This window comes from Ziziphus jujuba, chromosome 1 (genome assembly GCF_031755915.1).
Source record: "Ziziphus jujuba cultivar Dongzao chromosome 1, ASM3175591v1".
In the NCBI taxonomy this organism is placed as follows: Eukaryota; Viridiplantae; Streptophyta; class Magnoliopsida; order Rosales; family Rhamnaceae; genus Ziziphus; species Ziziphus jujuba.
This window is the reverse complement of record NC_083379.1, coordinates 10,447,215-10,468,227: the sequence shown is the minus strand read 5'-3', so window position 1 is coordinate 10,468,227 and position 21,013 is coordinate 10,447,215. Positions and strand designations below refer to the sequence as shown.

General features: G+C 35.6%; 2 protein-coding genes across 2 annotated transcripts; both read left to right on the top strand.

Moving 5' to 3' along the window:
- Positions 1-15,964: 15,964 nt before the first annotated feature.
- LOC125423072 (protein PYRICULARIA ORYZAE RESISTANCE 21-like) lies at positions 15,965-17,042 on the top strand. The gene is made up of 3 exons (XM_048476306.2): positions 15,965-16,114; positions 16,384-16,468; positions 16,596-17,042. The coding sequence occupies exons 1-3, from the start codon at positions 16,100-16,102 to the stop codon at positions 16,760-16,762; spliced, it is 267 nt and encodes an 88-aa protein (XP_048332263.1). The 5' UTR covers positions 15,965-16,099; the 3' UTR covers positions 16,763-17,042.
- A 486-nt stretch (positions 17,043-17,528) lies between these two features.
- Positions 17,529-19,793, top strand: LOC132804508 (protein PYRICULARIA ORYZAE RESISTANCE 21-like). Its single transcript, XM_060818946.1, has 3 exons — positions 17,529-17,596; positions 17,633-18,273; positions 19,420-19,793. Exons 1-3 carry the CDS (start codon positions 17,529-17,531, stop codon positions 19,491-19,493), a joined length of 783 nt encoding a protein of 260 aa, XP_060674929.1. The 3' UTR covers positions 19,494-19,793.
- The last annotated feature ends 1,220 nt before the right edge of the window (positions 19,794-21,013 follow it).

Genomic DNA, 21,013 nt, shown 5'->3' with positions numbered 1-21,013 from the left:
ACTGATTTGGTCACATCATGAGAAGGATGACCCAAGCGATCATGCCATAACTTAACTAAAGAGAAATTACTATCAGCAATGAGAACTGTAGAACCAACATAATCATTCTGGTTATGGAATTGAAAAGGTGACGATGAAGACAATCATCCTTTATTACAATAACTACTTGATTTATGGGTTTTGAGAATCCTTGCATCAAACTGATAAAGTCCATTCTTAAGCGTTCCGTGTAGAAGTACTGTTCTCGTAGCTCGATCCTTTATAAAAAAAAATCTGAGGATGAAATTCAAAGTAAACATAATTATCACATGTAAATTTGGAAACACTTAATAAATTCTTTGTAATATGGGGCACATGTAAAATATTGTTGAGATGAAGTGGAGATTAGCTGATAAAATAGAAGAATAGCCAAAATGAGAGATTTTCAAACCTTCACCATTGCCCATATAAATTTTTTCAGAACCATGATATTCTTGCATGTCAGTGAGATTGTTGATATCCGGAGTACAGTGATTTGTCGCATCCGAATCAGAATACCAGTGAGGATCAATCAAAGACTCTCGTAGTGCAGCCATAGCAGTCATCGGATTGGTTGTTGGAGAAGTAGTCATCGACGGACTTGGATAATCTTGATCAAAACGATGATAACATCGAGGAGCTATGTGTCCAAACCTGGTGCAAATCTGAAATTGTGGTTTACCATGAGAGAAAGAATTGTGAAAACCACCTCGATTGCTTTGTCCACAACCATGTAGAAAATTTTGACGACCATTGAAGTTGGATCATCCACCTGTCATATGTGAAGTCCAGCCACACCAACCACAGCCGCACCAACCACAGCCACCATTTTTGACAAATGGATATTGCTGCACCGAATTCCAAATTGATCAACAATTGTGGGCTAAGCTGTTGAAGATTGTGGCCTTGTAAGCCTATAAATAGGCTCCTTCCCGTTGCATGCAAACCAAGCCAAGTGAGCAAAGCTCAATATTATCCCAAATGAGGAATATTGAGAGAAAACTCCGAGAGAGAGAGTGTTTAAGTTCCAGAGAGAGCTTGAGAGAAGAGTGAGCAATTCCAGAGAGAATTGGAGAGTGCAGAGAGAGGTTCCACGTGAGAATCCTCCATGAGAGAAGTTTTTATTTTTGTATTCTATTTCTAAGAGATTAATAGAATTCTTTTTATTTTTCTTCTCATATTTCTTCTCTAACGTGGTCAGAGAACCACAACAAGTGGTATCGGAGCTCCAGGTCGAGAGCTTGGGTTCAAAATTTGAAGAAACAGAGCCACTGTTCTTCAAGTTGGTATTTTGAAAAGTTGCTCAAATAATTAATTTGACAATACCAGGTGAAAGTACCCGACGAGACGAGAACAACGAAATTCGCCGGAGAGAAACGCCACGTCGCACGCGCCACCTGAAGATTTCTGCAACAGCTCACACGCCTCACGCGCCGCACGCGCCGTCTGGAGGTTGAAGACGACCACGTCAGCAGACACGTCAGTGCCCCGGCCACGTCATCTGCCACGCCAGCCGACACGTCGTCAGCCACGTAATCGCCACGTCAGCACATCTGCCACGTCATCAATACTTTCTGAAATTGCGGAATAGCCCCTGGGTTATTGGAAATTACAGATTGACCCCTTAGTTTCTGAAATTATGGAACAGCCCCTAAATTATTGGAAATTACAGATTGACCCCTGTAGTTTCTGAAATTACGGAACAGCCCCTGAATTATTGGAAATTACAAATTGACCTCTGAAGTTTCTGTATTTGCAGGTTGACCTAGAACTTTTGTAAAATTACAATGTTGCCCCAAAATTTCTGGTAATTATATTTTGACCCCGGAAGAGTCAAGTCCACCATTTTCGGCCGTTCCGGACGCAACGGTTAACTCCGTTTTGCCAAATTCAGCTCCATTTTTGGTCAAGCCATAATGTCAATGGAAGAATCATCTTCGGGAGCTATGGTTAAGCTCACTGCCACAAATTATACACTTTGGAGACCTCGGATGGAAGATCTCCTCAATTGTAAGGATCTGTTTGATCCTATAGAAGCTAAAGGAGAAAACCCCGATCCCAGCAAAGTAGCAGAGTGGAAGAAATTAAACAAGAAAACGATCGGTCAGATCAGGCAATGGATCGACCACAATGTCTTCCATCATGTAGCGAAGGAAACGGATGCATATGCCCTCTGGACAAAATTGGAGGACATGTACCAGGCCAAGACTGCTCGGAACAAAGCCCTGTTGCTTAAGCGATTGGTAAATTTAAAATTACAGAGTGGAACTTCTGTAGCCGAGCATACCAGTGAGTTCCAGAGCTTGGTAAATCAACTATCTGCTGTGGATTATCAACTAGGGGATGAGGATCAAGCCCTCCTACTTCTAAGCTCTCTTCTAGACAATTGGGAGACATTGGTAGTCTCTCTAGGCAATTCGGCCCCGAATGGCAAACTTACTATGTCTATGGTTAAGGATGCCCTATTTAATGAAGAAGCCAGGGCCAGGAGAAAGGACATTGGCATGGATCAGTCACATGCCCTTGTCACAGAGAGAGGATGATAGCAAAGAGGTGGTCGTGATAGGGGGAGAGGCAGGAGCAAGAGCAGAGGCAGATCTACAGACGGCAGAAAATCATTATATAAGTGCTATCATTGTGGCCTGGAGGGTCACATGAAGAAGAACTGCAGAAAGTTGTTGAGAGAGCAGAGACTCCAAGGTAATCAGCCGAAGAAGGATGGAGAGACACTAGTCACTGTTACAGGAGAAGTGGCGCTCTGCTCCACCGAAGAAGAGACATGCCTTCATATATCAACCCAAGATGTTGAGTGGGTAGTCGATACTGCAGCATCCTACCATGTCACTCCACACAGAGATTTCTTCAAAACGTACAAAGCAGGAGACTTTGGTACGGTAAAGATGGGAAATTCCAGTTTTGCAAAGATTATAGGAACTGGTGATATTCAGGTAAAAACGAATGTTGGTTGTACAATCATTTTGAAGGATGTCCGTCATGTTCCAGATCTTCGGCTTAATCTACTTTCGGGAGCAGCCTTAGACAAGCAAGGCTATGACAACTACTTCAGCAATGGCACATGGAAAATGACGAAAGGTGCCATAGTTGTCGCCCGAGGACATATTTGTGGAACGCTGTACAAGACTCATGTGAAGATATGTGCAGATAGCCTCAATATTGCAGAAGGAGAGGCGTCTCAAAATCTGTGGCACCAGAGACTTGGTCACATGAGTGAAAAAGGATTGTCCACTTTGGCAAGGAAGAAGCTTATCACTGTTTGCAAGGATGCTGCACTAGATCCTTGTAGTCACTGCTTATTTGGTAAGCAACATAGAGTCTCCTTCAGTTCCTCTGCATCGAGAAAATCAGAGTTGCTTAGTCTGGTGCACTCTGATGTTTGTGGTCCCATGGAGGTGGAATCATTAGGTGGCAACAAGTATTTCCTGACCTTCATTGATGATGCTTCTCGGAAGGTGTGGGTATATTTCTTGAAAACAAAGGACCAGGTATTGGATTACTTCAAACTGTTTCATACCATGGTAGAGCGTGAAACAGGAAAGAAGCTGAAATGCCTCCGCTCAGATAATGGAGGCGAGTATACTTCCAAGGAGTTCGATGCCTACTGCAGAAGACACGGCATTCGACATGAGAAGATGGTCCCTCGCACCCCACAACATAATGGAATAGCCGAAAGAATGAACCGAACCATTATGGAAAAGGTCAGAAGTATGATCAGTATGGCTAAGCTGCCTAAGCCATTCTGGGGAGAAGCTGTTCGTGCCGCCTGCTATTTAATCAACCGATCACCGTAAGTACCGTTGAATTTTGAAATTCTGGAGAAAATGTGGTCGGGTAAGATTCCCTCCTACTCTCATTTAAGAGTGTTTGGTTGTTTAGCTTATGTACATGTATCCAAGGAGCTCAGACAGAAGCTCGATGCAAGATCTACTCCATGCATCTTTATAGGATATGGAGATGAAGAATTCGGATAAAGATTATGGGACTCGAAAACAAAGAAGGTTATTAGAAGCAGGGATGTAGTATTTCATGAAAACCAGAAAATGGAAGACATTGAAAAGCCCAGAATGTCTCCTAATTGTAGTTCTAGTGCCGAGAATTTTTGTCCTAATCCAGCACCAGCACAAATAGCCACAGAAGATAATGAGGTGCATGAAGATATACCAGAAGCAGACCAGGAGGAAGAAGGGGATATTGAGCAGGGGGAGACTCAATCCTCTCAAGCAGCTGCAGGGCCATCATAGCGGTCAGATGATGGTACACCTCCTGAAACCAGTGGTTTACAAGTTCGGAGATCTGAGCGAGGCCGAATTCCATCAAAGAGATTTCCAAAATCTGAGTATATTCTGCTTACTGAAGAGGGGGAGCCAGAGAGTTTCCAGGAAGCTGTTTCTCATTAAGAGAAGGAAAAGTGACTGCAAGCAATGCAAGATGAGATGGAATCCTTGCAGAAAAATCATACTTATGAGTTGGTTGAGCTTCCAACAGGAAAGAAGGCACTAAAGAATAAATGGGTGTTCAAGCTCAAGAAAGATGGCAGCGGAAAGGTGGTGAAACACAAAGCTCGATTGGTGGTCAAAGGATTTCTTCAGAAGAAAGGAATTGACTTTGATGAGATTTTTTCACCAGTGGTAAAAATGACTTCAATTCGAGTCATTTTTGGTTTAGTAGCAAGTCTAAACCTAGAACTTGAACAGATGGATGTGAAGACAGTATTTCTTCACGGTGATTTACATGAAGAAATCTACATGGAGCAGCCAGAAGGATTTGAGGTTTCAGGGAAAGAAAACCTCGTATGCAAGCTAAAGAAGAGCTTGTATGGCCTCAACCAAGCACCAAGACAATGGTATAAGAAGTTTGACTCGTTTATGGTGAGTCAAGGTTATAAAAGGACTGCAGCAGACCAATGTGTTTATATTCAAAAATTTTCAGGTGGAAACTTCATTGCACTTTTGCTATATGTGGACGACATGTTGATCGTTGGACAAGATGCAATGAAGATTAGTCAGCTGAAGAAAGAATTATCTAAGTCCTTTGATATGAAAGACTTAGGACCAGCTCAACAAATTTTGGGAATGTAAATAATCCGAGACAGGAAGAATAGAAGGTTATGGCTATCTCAAGAGAAGTATGTTGAACGGGTGATAAAGAGATTCAACATGGATAAAGCCAAACCGGTCAGCATTCCACTTGCAAATCATTTTAAGTTGAGTAAGAGAATGTGCCCCTCATCCAAAGAAGAGATAGAGGAGATGGCTTCAGTACCATATTCTTCAGCGGTAGGAAGTCTGATGTATGCAATGGTGTGTACCAGACCAGACATTGCTCATGCAGTAGGTGTTGTGAGCAGATTTCTTTCAAATCCTGGAAAGAAACACTGGGAAGCAGTCAAATGGATTCTCAGGTATCTTAAAGGTACATCGAAGCTGTGCTTGTGCTACGGAGGAGGTGATCCAATCTTAGAAGGCTATACAGATGCAGATATGGCCGGAGACCCTGATAATAGAAAGTCTACATCAGGTTATCTCTACACTTTTGCAGGGGGAGCTGTGTCATGGCAGTCAAGATTGCAGAAGTGTGTTGCTTTATCCACTACTGAAGCAGAGTACATTGCCGCAGTGGAAGCGGGTAAGGAAATGTTGTGGTTAAAGCGTTTTCTCACAGAATTGGGCATCAAGCAAGAAGACTACAAGATACATTGTGATAACCAAAGTGCCATGGATTTGAGCAAAAACTCAATGTATCATTCCCGTGCAAAGCACATTGACATCCGTTATCATTGGATACGCGAAGTAATAGATCAACAGTTGCTGAAACTGATGAAGATCCACACAAAAGAGAATCCAGCAGATATGCTAACAAAAGTTGTTGCGCAAGAGAAGCTGAAGCTATGCAGAGACATAGCTGGAATAGATGGCAGATGACCATCAGTTTAAATGCAACTGGAGGGGGAGAATTGTGAAGTCCAGCCACACCAACCACAGCCGCACCAACCACAGCCACACCAACCACAGCCGCACCAACCACAGCCGCACCAACCACAGCCACCATTTTTGACAAATGGACATTGCTGCACCGAATTCTAAATTGATCAACAATTATGGGCTAAGCTGTTGAAGATTATGGCCTTGTAAGCCTATAAATAGGCTCCTTCCCGTTGCATGCAAACCAAGCCAAGTGAGCAAAGCTCAATATTATCCCAAGTGAGGAATATTGAGAGAAAACTCCGAGAGAGAGAGTGTTTAAGTTCCAGAGAGAGCTTGAGAGAAGAGTGAGCAATTCCAGAAAGAATTGGAGAGTGCAGAGAGAGGTTCCACGTGAGAATCCTCCATGAGAGAAGTTTTTATTTTTGTATTCTATTTCTAAGAGATTAATAGAATTCTTTTTATTTTTCTTCTCATATTTCTTCTCTAACGTGGTCAGAGAACCACAACATCATATGACGTGATGTATTGATCGAAAAATTATTATTCTTACGAAAATTAGTATTCTTACTTGCTCTATTTACTTGCATGGCATCATCAATAATTGAGTTGTGATGATCAATGCGGCATTCATGAGCTACTAACATAGCAGTCTTATCGGTTCAGTTCTAATTGCAACAAAGATAACAAAAGCATCATATTCAGTGCCTAAACCATTCAAGATGCGAAGAATATGGTCTTCTTGAGAAATTGTGGATCCTGTAGAAGCCAAAGCATCAACAATACTTTTAATTTTAAGCAAATACTCAGCCATTGAAGAGCCACCCTTTTTAATAGTTTGAAGTTGTAGTTTGTACTGCATGGTTCTCACCTTAGAATTCGAGGAGAACAACATTCAGTTGTTTTCCATACTTCGAAAGCTGTGTTGCAGCCAACCATCTGAGTCTGCACAGGATCAGTCATGGATTCAAGAAGCCAACACATGAGTACTTGATCCAGCTGACACCAGGTAATATATTCTTCATTAATTTTGCCTTCTTCTCTATCAGCATCTAGGAGAAATTTTGGAGGGACACTTTTACTGTGTACATAGGAAAGCATCCTATTTCCTTTAGTAGCAGCAAGAGCCTGTTGACGCCATTGAAGATAATTAATGGAATCAAGCTTTGTGGACAGCGGATGAGATAACATACTAGAAACTTGAACTCCTTGTGCAGGAACAGCAACGAAAGTGGCCATTGGCTCTGATACCAAGTTAAGAAACTGAATGATGAATAAAAGACTTTATTATATTTTTGAATAATTTACAAAATGAGTACAACCTCTGTATATATACATCATATGATTGACAAAAAAATATAAATGGATAAGCTGAATTTAAAATACAAAATTCAAAAAAACACCAGATACGATGGTTGCCCAACTACTATAGTTAGAATTGTTAGGATCTTTTAGGAGCTATATCATCCTTATCTGTAACACCTTCATCTATCACTCGGATTTTCTATGCTTTTGATTGTTATTGTCGTAGTTGTGTTGATTCGAATATGATGATTTATCTCAGCCTTAGATGCTATCTAAGCAGATTTCAACTGATAGGTTAGATCAATTTAGCCAATTTGTTTCATCCATGGTTGTTATGCTTCATCCCACTTTGTTTCTAATCCATTCGTTTATACTAAGATTGTTTCTAACCCACACCAAAGTTGTTTCATCCTTGGCCGTTTCAATAAGGTTGTCTCATTCTTCATTGATTTATCCATAGTTGTTATTTTTACGGAGCAAGTTACTTAAGCTATGCTTCATCCTATACATTGATAGCACATAGATTTTAAAATTTGATGACAAAATGTATTTATCCAATTACGAAATAATAAAATGTACGTGAAAAAAAAAATTATAAATTAAAAGGCTTTTTAGGTAATTTAAAGCAGGCAAAGTCCCAAGATGGGAGGCACCTAAATCCAGGGACACGTGTTAGGTTGGCACATGGGAGTGCGTTGACCCTTAATTTTGGTCCAAATCTAAAGATAGATTTTTTAATAGTTTACCCCTTTTAAAGTCAGAATAGTTCTAGTTTTTCTTTTAATATAATTAAAACTTTAAAATTAAAATTACTATTATATCTCTCCATTAATAATCAAATTCATCTTTTCCCATTTATATATAGTAATAATATATATATACATAAGAAAATAATCATTCAAATCTATTTTGGTTATTTACATATAATTAGAACAGTTAATTAGATTTTCTACCACTTGCTTAAATTCTAATTTCATGATTTTTAACAATTTTGAAATGATAGTTTACTAAACACTAATTAAATGTTTGACAAAAAAAAAAAAAGAAAACAAAATTGTCATAAAAATTTATTATCGTTTCTATAAAGCTTTGCAGATTCTTTCATAATCTATTGCAATCTCAAACTAAATTTTATTATGAAAGAAGAAGTAATCGGGAGAAGATAAACTAAAACCTAAATGTTTTATTAGTTTTAATTTTAATTGTCATAAATGATGCGACACTATTTGATAGTTGGGATAGGTAAGGGAACCAATTAATTTTGGGGACAGAGATTTGGTATCCTAGAATAGAGGAAGGACGATAAGGTGGGCCAATCACAGTCAGGATTGGAGAGTGAGCAATTTAAATGAGGGTTTTTTTGAAAAGTAACCACCTTCTAAATTAACAATTGAAAAATAACAAAAAAAATATTTTTTATAAAAAATAACCACCTTTTTACGTATTTGGACTAAAATACCCTTTAACAATACAATTTCTTTTTTTCCACTTTCCTTCCAAAACTGCACGGCTGAATCTGTAGCTCACTCTCAGACACATCTCCCCTCTCCACCTCCTTCTCTCTCTCTCTCTCTCAATTTTTTGCGTTTAAAGAGACATTTTTTGGTTGTACAAATTTTTTTCTCTGTGTTAGCGACTTGAGTGGGATTTTTAGTTTTCTAGCTGTACAAATTTTGTTTTTAACTTTAATTTTTTTAATTATTTAATGGGTTTTCAAAGAATGATTTGCTTTTCTTACTTTATTTCTCATCGGAAGGATGTCAGCAAGGTTGAAAATAATTATGGTACTCGATCCTCAGGTATCTTCTTCCCTGTTTCAGCTTGCTAAATGTGGAAACCTTTTTTTTTTATTTTTTGGGTATAGTTTTGCTGAATGTGGCAATGATTTTTGCAAAACAATGCTTAAAATTGTAGGAAGTGGGAGGGAAAAGGCAAGTTCCAAGGATGATGGTATGAAGATTTGAAATTGCACTGTTTATCCAAATTCAAATTTTTTATATTAATTATTATTACTATTTAAAATTGTTTATTATTATTATTATTATTATTATTATATTTTGAGGGTTTAGTTTTTAAAGAATTTGTTTATCATGTGTAGAAATTGGGAGAGGAAAAAAAAATGGTAAAGGTGGCAATGGCCCAAAAAACAGTATGACTCATAGTTTCACTTTGAAATGTCACAGCCAGTTGAGTAGTTATCAAGTGAGGGTAGCCCTTCAATTTCCCCACGAGGCAGTGATGAAGTGAAGGTAATTTCTCCTTCAAGATCCACCAAGTATTCCATTAATTAATCTGTTTGGCTGCAAATTTAGGTTATCCATCCATCCAACATTAGCATTTAGCAATTCGAAATGGATTTAAGGCCTTCCTCCAAATTCAACAACCCAACGATCTCTTTGGCTATGAGCTTTATTATTTAATGCAATTTTAATTTCTAGTTGCAGAATCATCAAATAATTAATTATCATCATTATCACTTATTATGAATATTTTTTTGGCTAAGCACTAGGTAATTAAGCATGCTTCAAACAAGTAACTAAAAATTACATACGTGATTATATATTTAACGTCTTATTTTGTTTTTGACCCCACTATTTGTTGTACGTACATATGCATTACAATTACTTTATTAGTTAAGTTATTGTCCTGCTTTAATGGCTTACTTGCTTTTCTAATCCATGCAAAATTACATCAAAATACAAACAACGCCATGTTACACAAACCATAAAATCTGTGTAGGAGTTATTTTACTTCACCAAGCACTCAATTTAGAGTTTCTTTCCAGCCAACAATTGTTCCAAAATGGGATAATCTCATCTTCTAGTCTCAAATTTCATGTTTTTTCTCTTTTTTTTTTTAAAGTAATTATATTTATAATTATCTTTTGTCATTTCTATTACCCTTTAGATATACAAGAGCATAATAAGAGGCAAAACAATTGGTAGGTGGTTAATTTTTAAGCTTGGTATGCATTCATGGCTGCTGGCTATGGTGGTGGCTTTAACCATAGATGGAGATGATTTTGTGGAGTGTGGGTAAAAAATATTACTATGTTTGGTTCGTTTAGAAGTCATGAGTTTTAATTTTGATAGATATAGTCTGAAGATTGGAATTGAAATTCTTGATTTTTGGAGATGTGGGAAATTGGATTTGGAAGTGGTATTGTAGAAGATGATGATGTGGCCATGGTGATGATATGGTTTGGCCAATCAAGAAATAGAAGTAGGAAAGTAGATTGGATATAGGACAGTACATGGTACAGGTTGAAGCTTGCTCTGCCGAGCTCTACTTGATATGGAGATGTCTTTACCATATGTCTTTGCCAAGTACAGGGAAATTTCTATATAATGTTGAAGTCATTTATTAGTTTGCTCTTATATATAATGTACTTCTAGCTATTTTTTTTAATACTTATCTTGTACTAGATTATTTTGATGTTCATTTATCGAAGATAATAATGGGTTTTGGTGTAAATATATCTAATTAACCGTCTACAAAATGTGGCATATTTATTATAATTCCATTTTTCACAAATCCCTTATATGTAGCTCAATTCAAGCTTCTGGATAATTTTCCGCTTGTCAGAAAATTTTTCCTCCAAGTGGAAAGCATTTTTTTCCTGTCGGAAAATATTTTTCTCCAAGTAAAGAAGTTTTAAAGGCCAGATGTTCTATATGTGGCTATTGTGATTTTGGATAACTAATAATTTATTTTGTTGTAAGTATACATTGAGCAGTGTTATGGAAAGTTCCTCGCCAATCCATCTAAGTTCCAATTCTCATATGCAATACAAGAATATGTATTGGGGATTCGAATGAAGGAGTCGAAGCCATGGAAATGCGTAAATCATGTACAATATACATGTCCAAATTGTATAATGTTAACTATTCATTTATTCATATGCCTTCCTTTATTTGTTGTGCTAACTGAAATCCTGTAATGTATTGACAGTTGTTGATTCCACTAAATAAGCGCAACATACATTGGCTGGTAGGGCAGGTGGATTTGAAAGAGCATCGTATGACTCTGGCAACCAAAACATGGGAGAAATTTATTTCTAGAAATTATGCATTATGTTACCTTATTTACTGTGGTCTCCATCCTTTTATGAGCAGCGGACAGATTTTATAGACTTCGTTGATGAGTTTACATGTGAATTGGCACAAAATTCCCCTTAGCAAAGTAACGGGTAAAGCCCCTTAATACGTACATGTTTGTTGAATAAATATTAACTGTTCTAATAATACTAATATATGTTATAATAATTGTTTTTTTGTACTGGTGACTGTGGCATGTTTACACTCAAGACCATCGAGTTCTTACATGCTAGATTACTAGTGACATTCACACAAGATGACATGGAGTTCTTTAGGAGAAGTATGCATATGAGGCTTACAACAAAGAACTAAGCATATGAGCTGGGTGGTGATGCATTTTTTTTTCCTTTTTTCATGTTTATAGATGCATATTTTTTATTACATTAGACCTTTAATTGTAAAGATAATGGTGGCTTATAATGTTCATTTAACAAAGATAACAATGTGTTATTGATGTAAGGATAACTAATTGACCTTATAGAAAATGTGCCATGTTTATTTATTAGAATTCCATTATGCACAAACGTCTTACAAGCTCAATTGCAAATTCTAAAAAATTTTCTGCTTATCGGAAAATATTTCCTCTAGGCGGAAAACTTTTCCTCCTGGAGGAAATATTTTCCTCCAGTCAGAAATCCCATATGGAGATCAATTGAAGCCTCTGGATAATTTTCCGCTAGGCGGAAAATTTTTCCTCCTGTTGGAAAAAATTTCCTCCAAGCGGAAATCATTGAATAATTTTTACTCCTATCAGAAACTAATTTCCTCCACTTGGAAAATCAATTTCTAATAGATTATTTAAGTTAATAGTGGGGTAAAAAAATTGAAAGTGGAGACAAATATTATATAAGATGAAGATGGAATTAACAAAAATGTATTGACATTTAAAATCAATAACCATTTTAAAGAAAAGAAAAAATGATATATATTTGTTTTTCTTTTCAAAATCATTTGGACATTTCATAAAATGAGATGTCAACTAAAGATTTAAAATCAACTCCAGAAAGCCTCTTTTCATTTGGGATTAAATTCAAAAAAAAAAAAAAAGATTGCTAATAAATCTTCCACCGTGGAGTAGAAAATATTATATCCAATATATGTAATAATTATCAAAACATATTAAACCATAACACTAAATTAAAACTTTCTAATTCGAAGCATAAGACAATGGATTCGTACATCTCTGCCTATAATGTCCAACACCACCGCATCGGCTACATCTACGTCCAATAACATCTTCACCTTCGGATGGTATGCGTTGCATCCTCGGTCTACCCGCTCGCCTACGTGTCCATCTTGGTGGAAGAACAATGCGACTTGCCACGTCATCCGGGACATGCCACTGTTTTTCATCTAACAAAGGATAAATGGACTCAGCATAAGCTGCACGATATGCATCCGCGGTGTAGTAATGAGAACACATGCCATAAGGAGCAATTTTTCGGTCTCTGCAAGCGGCAATACAATGATCATAAGGATATTGATCAATATCGAAGACTTTGCATGAGCATGTTTTTGATTGGAGATTAACTGTACCCCTCAAACTCTCACCTTCCACAAGAAATTCATGCATATTAATGGCTTTCACACGTAGTCTGATGGACTCCAAATTTCGTAGTTTGAGTTGCTCTTCCATATGGTCAGTCACAGGCTTTGTCAATTTTGCACCTGCAGTACGTCGCTTATAAAACCACCTTTGCAGTAAATCCCGTATGTGCTCTATTAATGCTACTATTGGCATCTCTCTAGCATCTAGCAGAATGCCATTCAAGCTTTCTGCAATATTGGTGGTCATGATAGTGTACCTTCTACATGGACAAAGAGAACGTGCCCACCTTGTAGGGTCACATGATCAAATGTACTGGGCAGCCTTACTATTTTTTGCCTCAATTTGCCCCATATAAAACTCAAAATCTTCAACCAAATATGCACTAGCTGCGAGCATGAAACATTGTATTATTGATTCATCTTTCGCATATCCATTTGCTTTAATATTTCTGCTTATATGGTACGTGCACAACGCATGATATGCATTGGGAAAAATTTTGCGTAATGCCCTTTCAATAGCGGGGTGTCTATCACTCATAAACACCAAATCTGGAAAATCTCCGATGGCATCCTTCAGGTTTTGGAAAAACCATGTATATGCTTGCTCGTTCTCTCCATCTCCAATGCCGAAAGCCAAAGGATATATTTGTTTATTGCCATCCATGCCCGATACAATATACATGTACCCTTTGTATTTCCCTTCCAATGTAGTTGCATCAACAGCCAACAGGGGTCTTATGTGGGATTTAAATCCCCTAATGCTTGCTCCAATCGCCATAAAGAAATATACAAAATTGTTATTATCGTCTGTTTTGATACGTGTAATAGTCTCAGGGTTCTTCGACACTAACTCATAACAGTAGGCAGGTAACTTAGCAAAATTCTCCTCTGGAGATCCCCTAACACTGTTAAGTGCATACTTTTTACCTCTCCATGCTTTGTTGTAGCTTATATTCACCCCATATTTCTGCAAAAAATCATGTTGAATTTCTTTGGGTTTGTAAACACGTGCAATATCTTCATATTTAGATTTGATACATTGCCCGATAACCCGGCTACTGGCTTGCTTGTGTTCTCGATGCACGATATCTAACGAGCAACTGTGTACATTATCAAACATTCTCACAACAAATATTTCTCCATTTTTAAATGTGGTTGCACGTAGTCGCCATTTACAATTATTTTCCAAGCATACAACCTCATACCGTTGTGTAGTTGACCGTGTCACCTTGAACTCTTTATTTTTTCGCATGCAATAGATACTCAGTTTATTCTGTAGGTCACGTTTGTTGCGAAATAATTGTCCAACTACTATGCTCTCACAGCCAGTGAACTTTGACGAAAATATGGCCATAGAACCACTTCTGTTGCTAGATGATATGTGGTCACTTGTAGCACGATGAACCTTAACATCATCAACTCCTTCATTGTTCATTTCAGGATGCATATCATTATCATTGTCTGGCAACTCATGATCAAAATCTACATCATTATGATCAACATCATCCCCTGCTGCATTGTAATTCTCATCATGATCAATATGATGCAACTGCTCATACTCCCCGTCGTTAGGAAACCGTTCAGCATAGTCACCTCCAACATCAACTCCTTCGTGGATGTTAAATGATGTCCAGGCCCCACGAACATCAACTTGATCTCTAAACTGAGTTTCTTGAACCATAATTTCCTGAGATGTAGCCTGAATAGGTTCAGTACCAGAAGCTTGTGGTAGACGAGCGCCAATTGGAGGACAAGAAAAAGAATGAAGATTACTCCCACATTTCTACATACATGTTCAACTTTCGAAATCACCTCAACATACAATGGAGGCCGCATCATTGTCATCCCTCCATTCCTCACTTCTTGAAGAAAGCATTTCACATCCCTATCATATCGTATTTCTGTAGGATCCAACTTTTCTGCACATCGTCCATATATCCATTTTAGCTTTAGCAAATATTCATTTCGATCTATCTCAATTGAATTGAAAATCTCATCCTCTAACTCTGATTTTGTGCATCTCTTGCCGACGGAAACCATTATATTTTTACCATTTCGATATTCCCAATTACCACTATCATTTTGTACCAATGTTCCATTGTATAAAACCGCAATTACAATGTCATCATCTTCCATTTTACTACAAAATTAAATGAATAACATTAAACTAAATCAATAAATATATAAAATTTTGAATAATACTAAACAAACATATTAACTGTATTAAAAAAGTTGATTCTGTTTTTTTTTTTTCAGGCCAAATATAGCTTTTTCCTACTGGCGAAAAATTGGCGGAAAACTGGCAGAAAAATGGAGGAAAACTGGCGGAAAACTGGCGGAAAACTGGCGGAAAACTGGCGGAAAATTGGCGGAAATTTTGCGAAAACTGACAAACTGGAGGAAATTGGCGGAAGTTCATCTTTTTCGCCAAATTTCCTCCGTTTTTACTGTTTTTCGCGATTTTTCAGTTTTACACAAAATTTCTCCCATTTTCAAACCATATGCCACCTAAGTATCTTTAAAATCACATATAACATCTCATAAATTAATTTCTTGCATACCCATATCAAATAAAAAGCTTAAAAAACCCTAAACTAATAAAACTTACAAGAAAAAAGAGAAAGAGAAAAAACAAAAAAAACACATATTTCCTTACTTTCATCTAATAAGAAAAAAGATAAAAATTTTACCTGATTTTAGTTTGATCTATGAGAAAATACAAAAAAATGAGAGTGAGAGGCGATGAGATGCAAAGAGTGACCTTAGAGAAACCCCACGAACGGCTGTGTAGAAACCCCACGAACGGCTGTGTAGAGGAAGAAAGGAAAGGGTAAAAAAAAAACCTTTTGCATAATTTTCAATTTTATCAAGGGTATTTTTGTCCCAAGGTGGCTAGTTTTTTTTTTAAAAAATTTTTTTGCTATTTTTCTAAAATGGAGTTGTAAGGTGGCTATTTATCGAAAAAACCCTTTAAATGATCTCATGTTCTCAAATAACGTGCGACAATTTGAATGATAGCCCACGTTTTTATGATGGTGAAAATCTGGCTTTTGAAATGGTTTATTATAAACTTTTGATTCAAAACTTGTATTTTTTAATTTTTTTATTTATTTTTTTTCTTCTTTTGATCTTCTTCAATCATTTCAGCTCAGTTCAGCTTCAGATCATTCTTAGAGGTTCACAGAAAAAACTATGGGGGGAGAAAAGGTACCTTTTTTTTTGTTATTATTTTCATTTATTTTTCTGGGTTCCTGTTCAATTATATAATTATTTTTGGCTCTTTCCTCTTATTCATTCTCTCGTCCCCTTCTTCCATGTCTGAATCCTGATTCCGTTCTTTTACTTTCATTTTGTCTGCAATCAGAAAGTTTCTTTCAGTTTCTCAATTTCTCAATACCCACATGAGCACTTTTCTCCTAGTATTAAAAAAATTGATGTGAAGACTTTCTGTTTTATCTTGAGTTAATGTTTTTCAGCAAGTCACCACAATGGTGCTAAAGGTGGATCTTCAGTGCTGCAAATGCTACAAGAAGGTCAAGAAAATACTCTGTAAAATCCCTCGTGAGTCAATTTATATATATTCTTCTGAATTTTATTTGTCTATTAAATAATTTTGTTCATAAATTTTTATTTGAGCAAGTGAAATATTAAGCGGAATTGTGTGTTGGGTTTTTTTGAACAAGATCAGAAATACACGACCAGGTATACGATGAGAAGAATGGCAGAGTAACAATCAAAGTGGTATGTTGTAGCCCTGAAAAGATCAAGGAAAAGATTATCTGCAAAGGTGGTGATACCATTAAAACCGTCGAGATCATAGTTCCTGAAAAACCGAAGGGTTTTTTCGATAAATAGCCACCTTATAACTCCATTTTAGAAAAATAGCAAAATTTTTTTTTTTAAAAAAAAACTAGCCATCTTGGGACAAAAATATCCTTGATAAAATTGAAAATTACGCAAAAGGTTTTTTTTTTTACCCTTTCCTTTCTTCCTCTACACAGCCGTTCGTGGGGTTTCTACACAGCCGTTCGTGGGGTTTCTCTAAGGTCACTCTTTGCATCTCATCACCTTTCACTCTCATTTTTTTGTATTTTCTCATATCTCAAACTAAACTCAGGTAAAAATTTTATCTTTTTTCTTATTAGATGAAAGTAAGGAAATATGTGTGTGTTTTTTTTTTTTTTTCTCTTTCTCTTTTTTCTTGTATTTTTTATTAGTTTAGGGTTTTTTAAGATTTTTATTTAATATGGGTATGCAAGAAATTAATTTATGAGCTGTTATATGTGATTTTAAAGATACTTAGGTGGCATATGGTTTGAAAATGGGAGAAATTTTGTGTAAAACTGAAAAATTGTGGAAAAACAGTAAAAACGGAGGAAATTTGGCGAAAAAGATGAACTTCCGCCAATTTCCTCCAGTTTGTCAATTTTCGCAAAATTTCCGCCAATTTTTCGCCAATTTTCCACCAGTTTTCCGCCAATTTTCCGTCATTTTTCTTCTTCGGCAAACTAACTGACGAAAATGTGGACCTTTTATAGAAATTAGCAAGCTAATTTTGATTTTCCAGAAACTTGTCTCTCTGCTCAAAGATGAAAATCAAACAACATCACATCGCATGGGCATGGGGAGGGAGAACAATTTTCCAAAAACTGGTTCTTCTATGACACCGGCAAATGGGAGGACAATTTTGCTTGAAGTGAAAATGGCACTGGTGTGTTTCTAAAGGGAAAGGGAAAGCTTAGCTTTGTTTTTATGCCCTAGTTCTGTTTCGAAAGGAAAAGGGAATGGAGGAAAAAAAAAAAACCAAAAACAACAAACTAAAAGAAAGTTGCATTTTGGTAGAGAAAATAGACCCAAAAAAAAAAAAGTACAAAGGGTATTTTGGTCCTGTTGTACTAAAAGTTGGCTATTCTTTAAAAAAAATTTTTTTTTTGCTATTTTTCTAAAATGGAGTTGTAATGTGGTTATTTTTCAAAAAAATCCAAAACCGAAGCCTAAACAACCTAAAAAGCCCAAAGAACCAGAAAAGCCCAAAGAACCAGAAAAGCCTAAAGCCGCTGAGAAACCTAAAGAACCAGAAAAGCCTAAGACCCCAGAGAAACCTAAAGAACCTGAGAAGCCTAAGGAACCACCGAAGCCTAAAGGGCCAGAGAAACCTAAAGAACCTGAGAAGCCGAAACCACAACCTCCTCCTCCTTGTCAACCGGTGCCCGGATGCCCACCGCCGTTTGTTCCGATGGGAGTATGTTGCCAGCAATGTTACAATGGGATTCCCGGTGGGCCATGCTTTCATGGCTATGGTGGGCCACCACCATGTTACCAATACGATGGGTACTGTGGAAGGCCAGTCTTTGATAGCTGGGGTGGTGGAAGTAGGAGTGGGCAAAATCCAATCCAACCCGGTTAATCCGCCTAATCCAATCCATTTTTAATGGTTTGGATTTGATTTTTACATCAATTGGATTGGATTGGGTTCAAAATATTATAAATTATATGGATTTGATTGGTTATGAATTGGAAATATAAATCCAATCCAATCCAATCCAATCCAAATAATATATTATATAACTAAAAAATTATATATTTTTTATTTTTTTCATTTTTATATATTAATTTTAGTATTTTTTTTTCATTTTTATATATTAATTTTTAATTTTTTTCCATTTTTATATATTGATTTTTAATATATTTATATTTATATATATATATATATTTTTTTTTTTTTCTTTTACATCCCCATATCCCAAATCCCAAATCAAATTGTAAGTTGTAATTTTAAACTAAACATTTACCTTTGTTGCCGTCCACCACCAGTCCATCACTATCATCATAATATATATATATTTCCCCATCATATATATATATATATATATCTACATATATTGTATCCAATTGTTACTTTTATATATATATATATATATATATATAAATGTTTAAATATAATTTATTGCTAATTTTATTGTTTTAATCTTCGTAGAGCTTACAGAATCAACTAAAATTAGTGAACCTGTCAACATTGATTGACTTATGATTTACCAAAGTTTTAAGGTTAAAAAAAAAAAAAGAATTATGCATTGATTCTTGAATGAATGAATTTTGACGAATGTATTATTTTACATTATTTGTTCTAACAATTTTAATTTAATTTTATAGAAGTGAGATGATGACATTAATGTTTGCTATTTAATAAGTGCATGATGTGTATCATTTGCTATATTTTCCATTGTAGACTATTTTGTATTATTCTAATTGTATTTTATGTTTGGATAATTATAATTTATTATTTATATTTTATATTTGAAAAATTTTTTATTTGTATTATATATTTATAAATTAGTAAGTTTCAAACCGATCAACCAATCCAAACCAAACCGATTATAAATGGTTTGGTTTGGTTTGGATTTAATGCTTTAATGGTTTGGTTTGGATTGTAAATTAAAAAAATCGATATGTATGGATTGGATTGTATTTCGGTCCAAAACTGAACCAATCCAATCAATGCCCACCCCTAGGTGGAAGACCGGTCTATGTGAGCCGCTGTGATACTTTCAGTGAAGAAAATCCCCAAGCTTGCACTATTATGTAGATCATTTTTTGTTTTTCTTTTTTTTGGGTTTTTTTCTTAATAAGGAAAAATTTTTCTTCTTATAATATCTACTTAGCAGTGTTGGAATGTTGAGTCAAGCTTCGGATTCCAAATGGGTTATTTTTATGTAGCACAAAAAAATTATCGTTGTTATTATATATAAGGTAGATGGGGAAATACTGGAATATTAAATGAATATGGTTGTTTGTTGATAGAGTGGGGGTACATGAGGTGTTACAATTTTTCTTAAAAAAAATAATTAAATAACAATAATTGAAGGTCCCATCAATGATTGCCCAATTTGTACTCGTTGTGCTGCATATACCTGCTGTTTTTTGCTTGGACATATACGTGCTTTTTAATTCCATTATTTGTATAAAATAAAATTATATTATAATATTTTAATCAAATACATCAAAAAGGGACAAAAATAACAAAACAGTGAATAAAAACTGTTCATTATATTGGATATTGTTTTGAAAGGCCTTTTTATAATTTGTTAATTGTGTGCCATTTCGATTGATGCGATATTTCTCTCATTATCTAAATAGTATTTATATTGTTGGTCATGTTTTTCCAAATTGTTTTCAGTACTAGACTGATCTTGTATGCCATCATATTTAGATATGTCAAATGTACAAAATTTGCTGCGAGAAGAAATTTTTAGTAAAAGAAAAACTTGTAGGATTATTTGTTGCATATGGAATCAAAAACAATATGTTGTCACGAATCTTGTTGTTATTAACGTCATCATATACACTAATGTGTAAGAAAAAAAAAAAAATGAAGTTGATTATTAATTTCTTGGATATATATATATATATATATGTTTATTTTTTGGGCTCAACGTCCTCAAAACTTCAAACAAATTAATAATAATGATGTCAAATTTTCAATTTCCAATTATCAAATTAGAAATAATGATTTCCAATTTTCCAAGGTATAAGTGATAAACTTATCATGTACAAATCAATCCTTCTCAAAATCTCTCAACAACACAAAATAAAGACAGAGGGGAAAATGAAACAAGGAAGAAGTGTTGGTGTCGTGAAAGCAACGGTCAAAAAGTGCACATGCGCGCTTTGCGTATTGTTAATTTCTACTTTCAACAAATGATTGCATTAATTTTCACCACCACCATCTTTTTCCTTTTTCTTTTTCTGTTTAGTTTTGGATTAGATAATCTCGGAGGTCTATTTTCAAAATTCCAAATAGCAACATAAACATCAATAATTTCTGGCTGCACAAATTTTTCCAATCTATTTGCTCTGCGATTGGCGTTGATTACGTAATCCTCATCCGCTATTATAATTAATTGAGATAGTGTCTATATAAGATAGTTATTTGTCAATTACGTATAGCTATGGAAAACAACCCAAAATAGAAAACAAGTTTGGGAAATCCCAACACTTGTAAAGTGAATGGGATAATCCAATTACTCATCAAGGACCTCACTTATTAATCAATATGTGTCAATTTTCTTTTACATATAACATATATATATACATACACATATAATT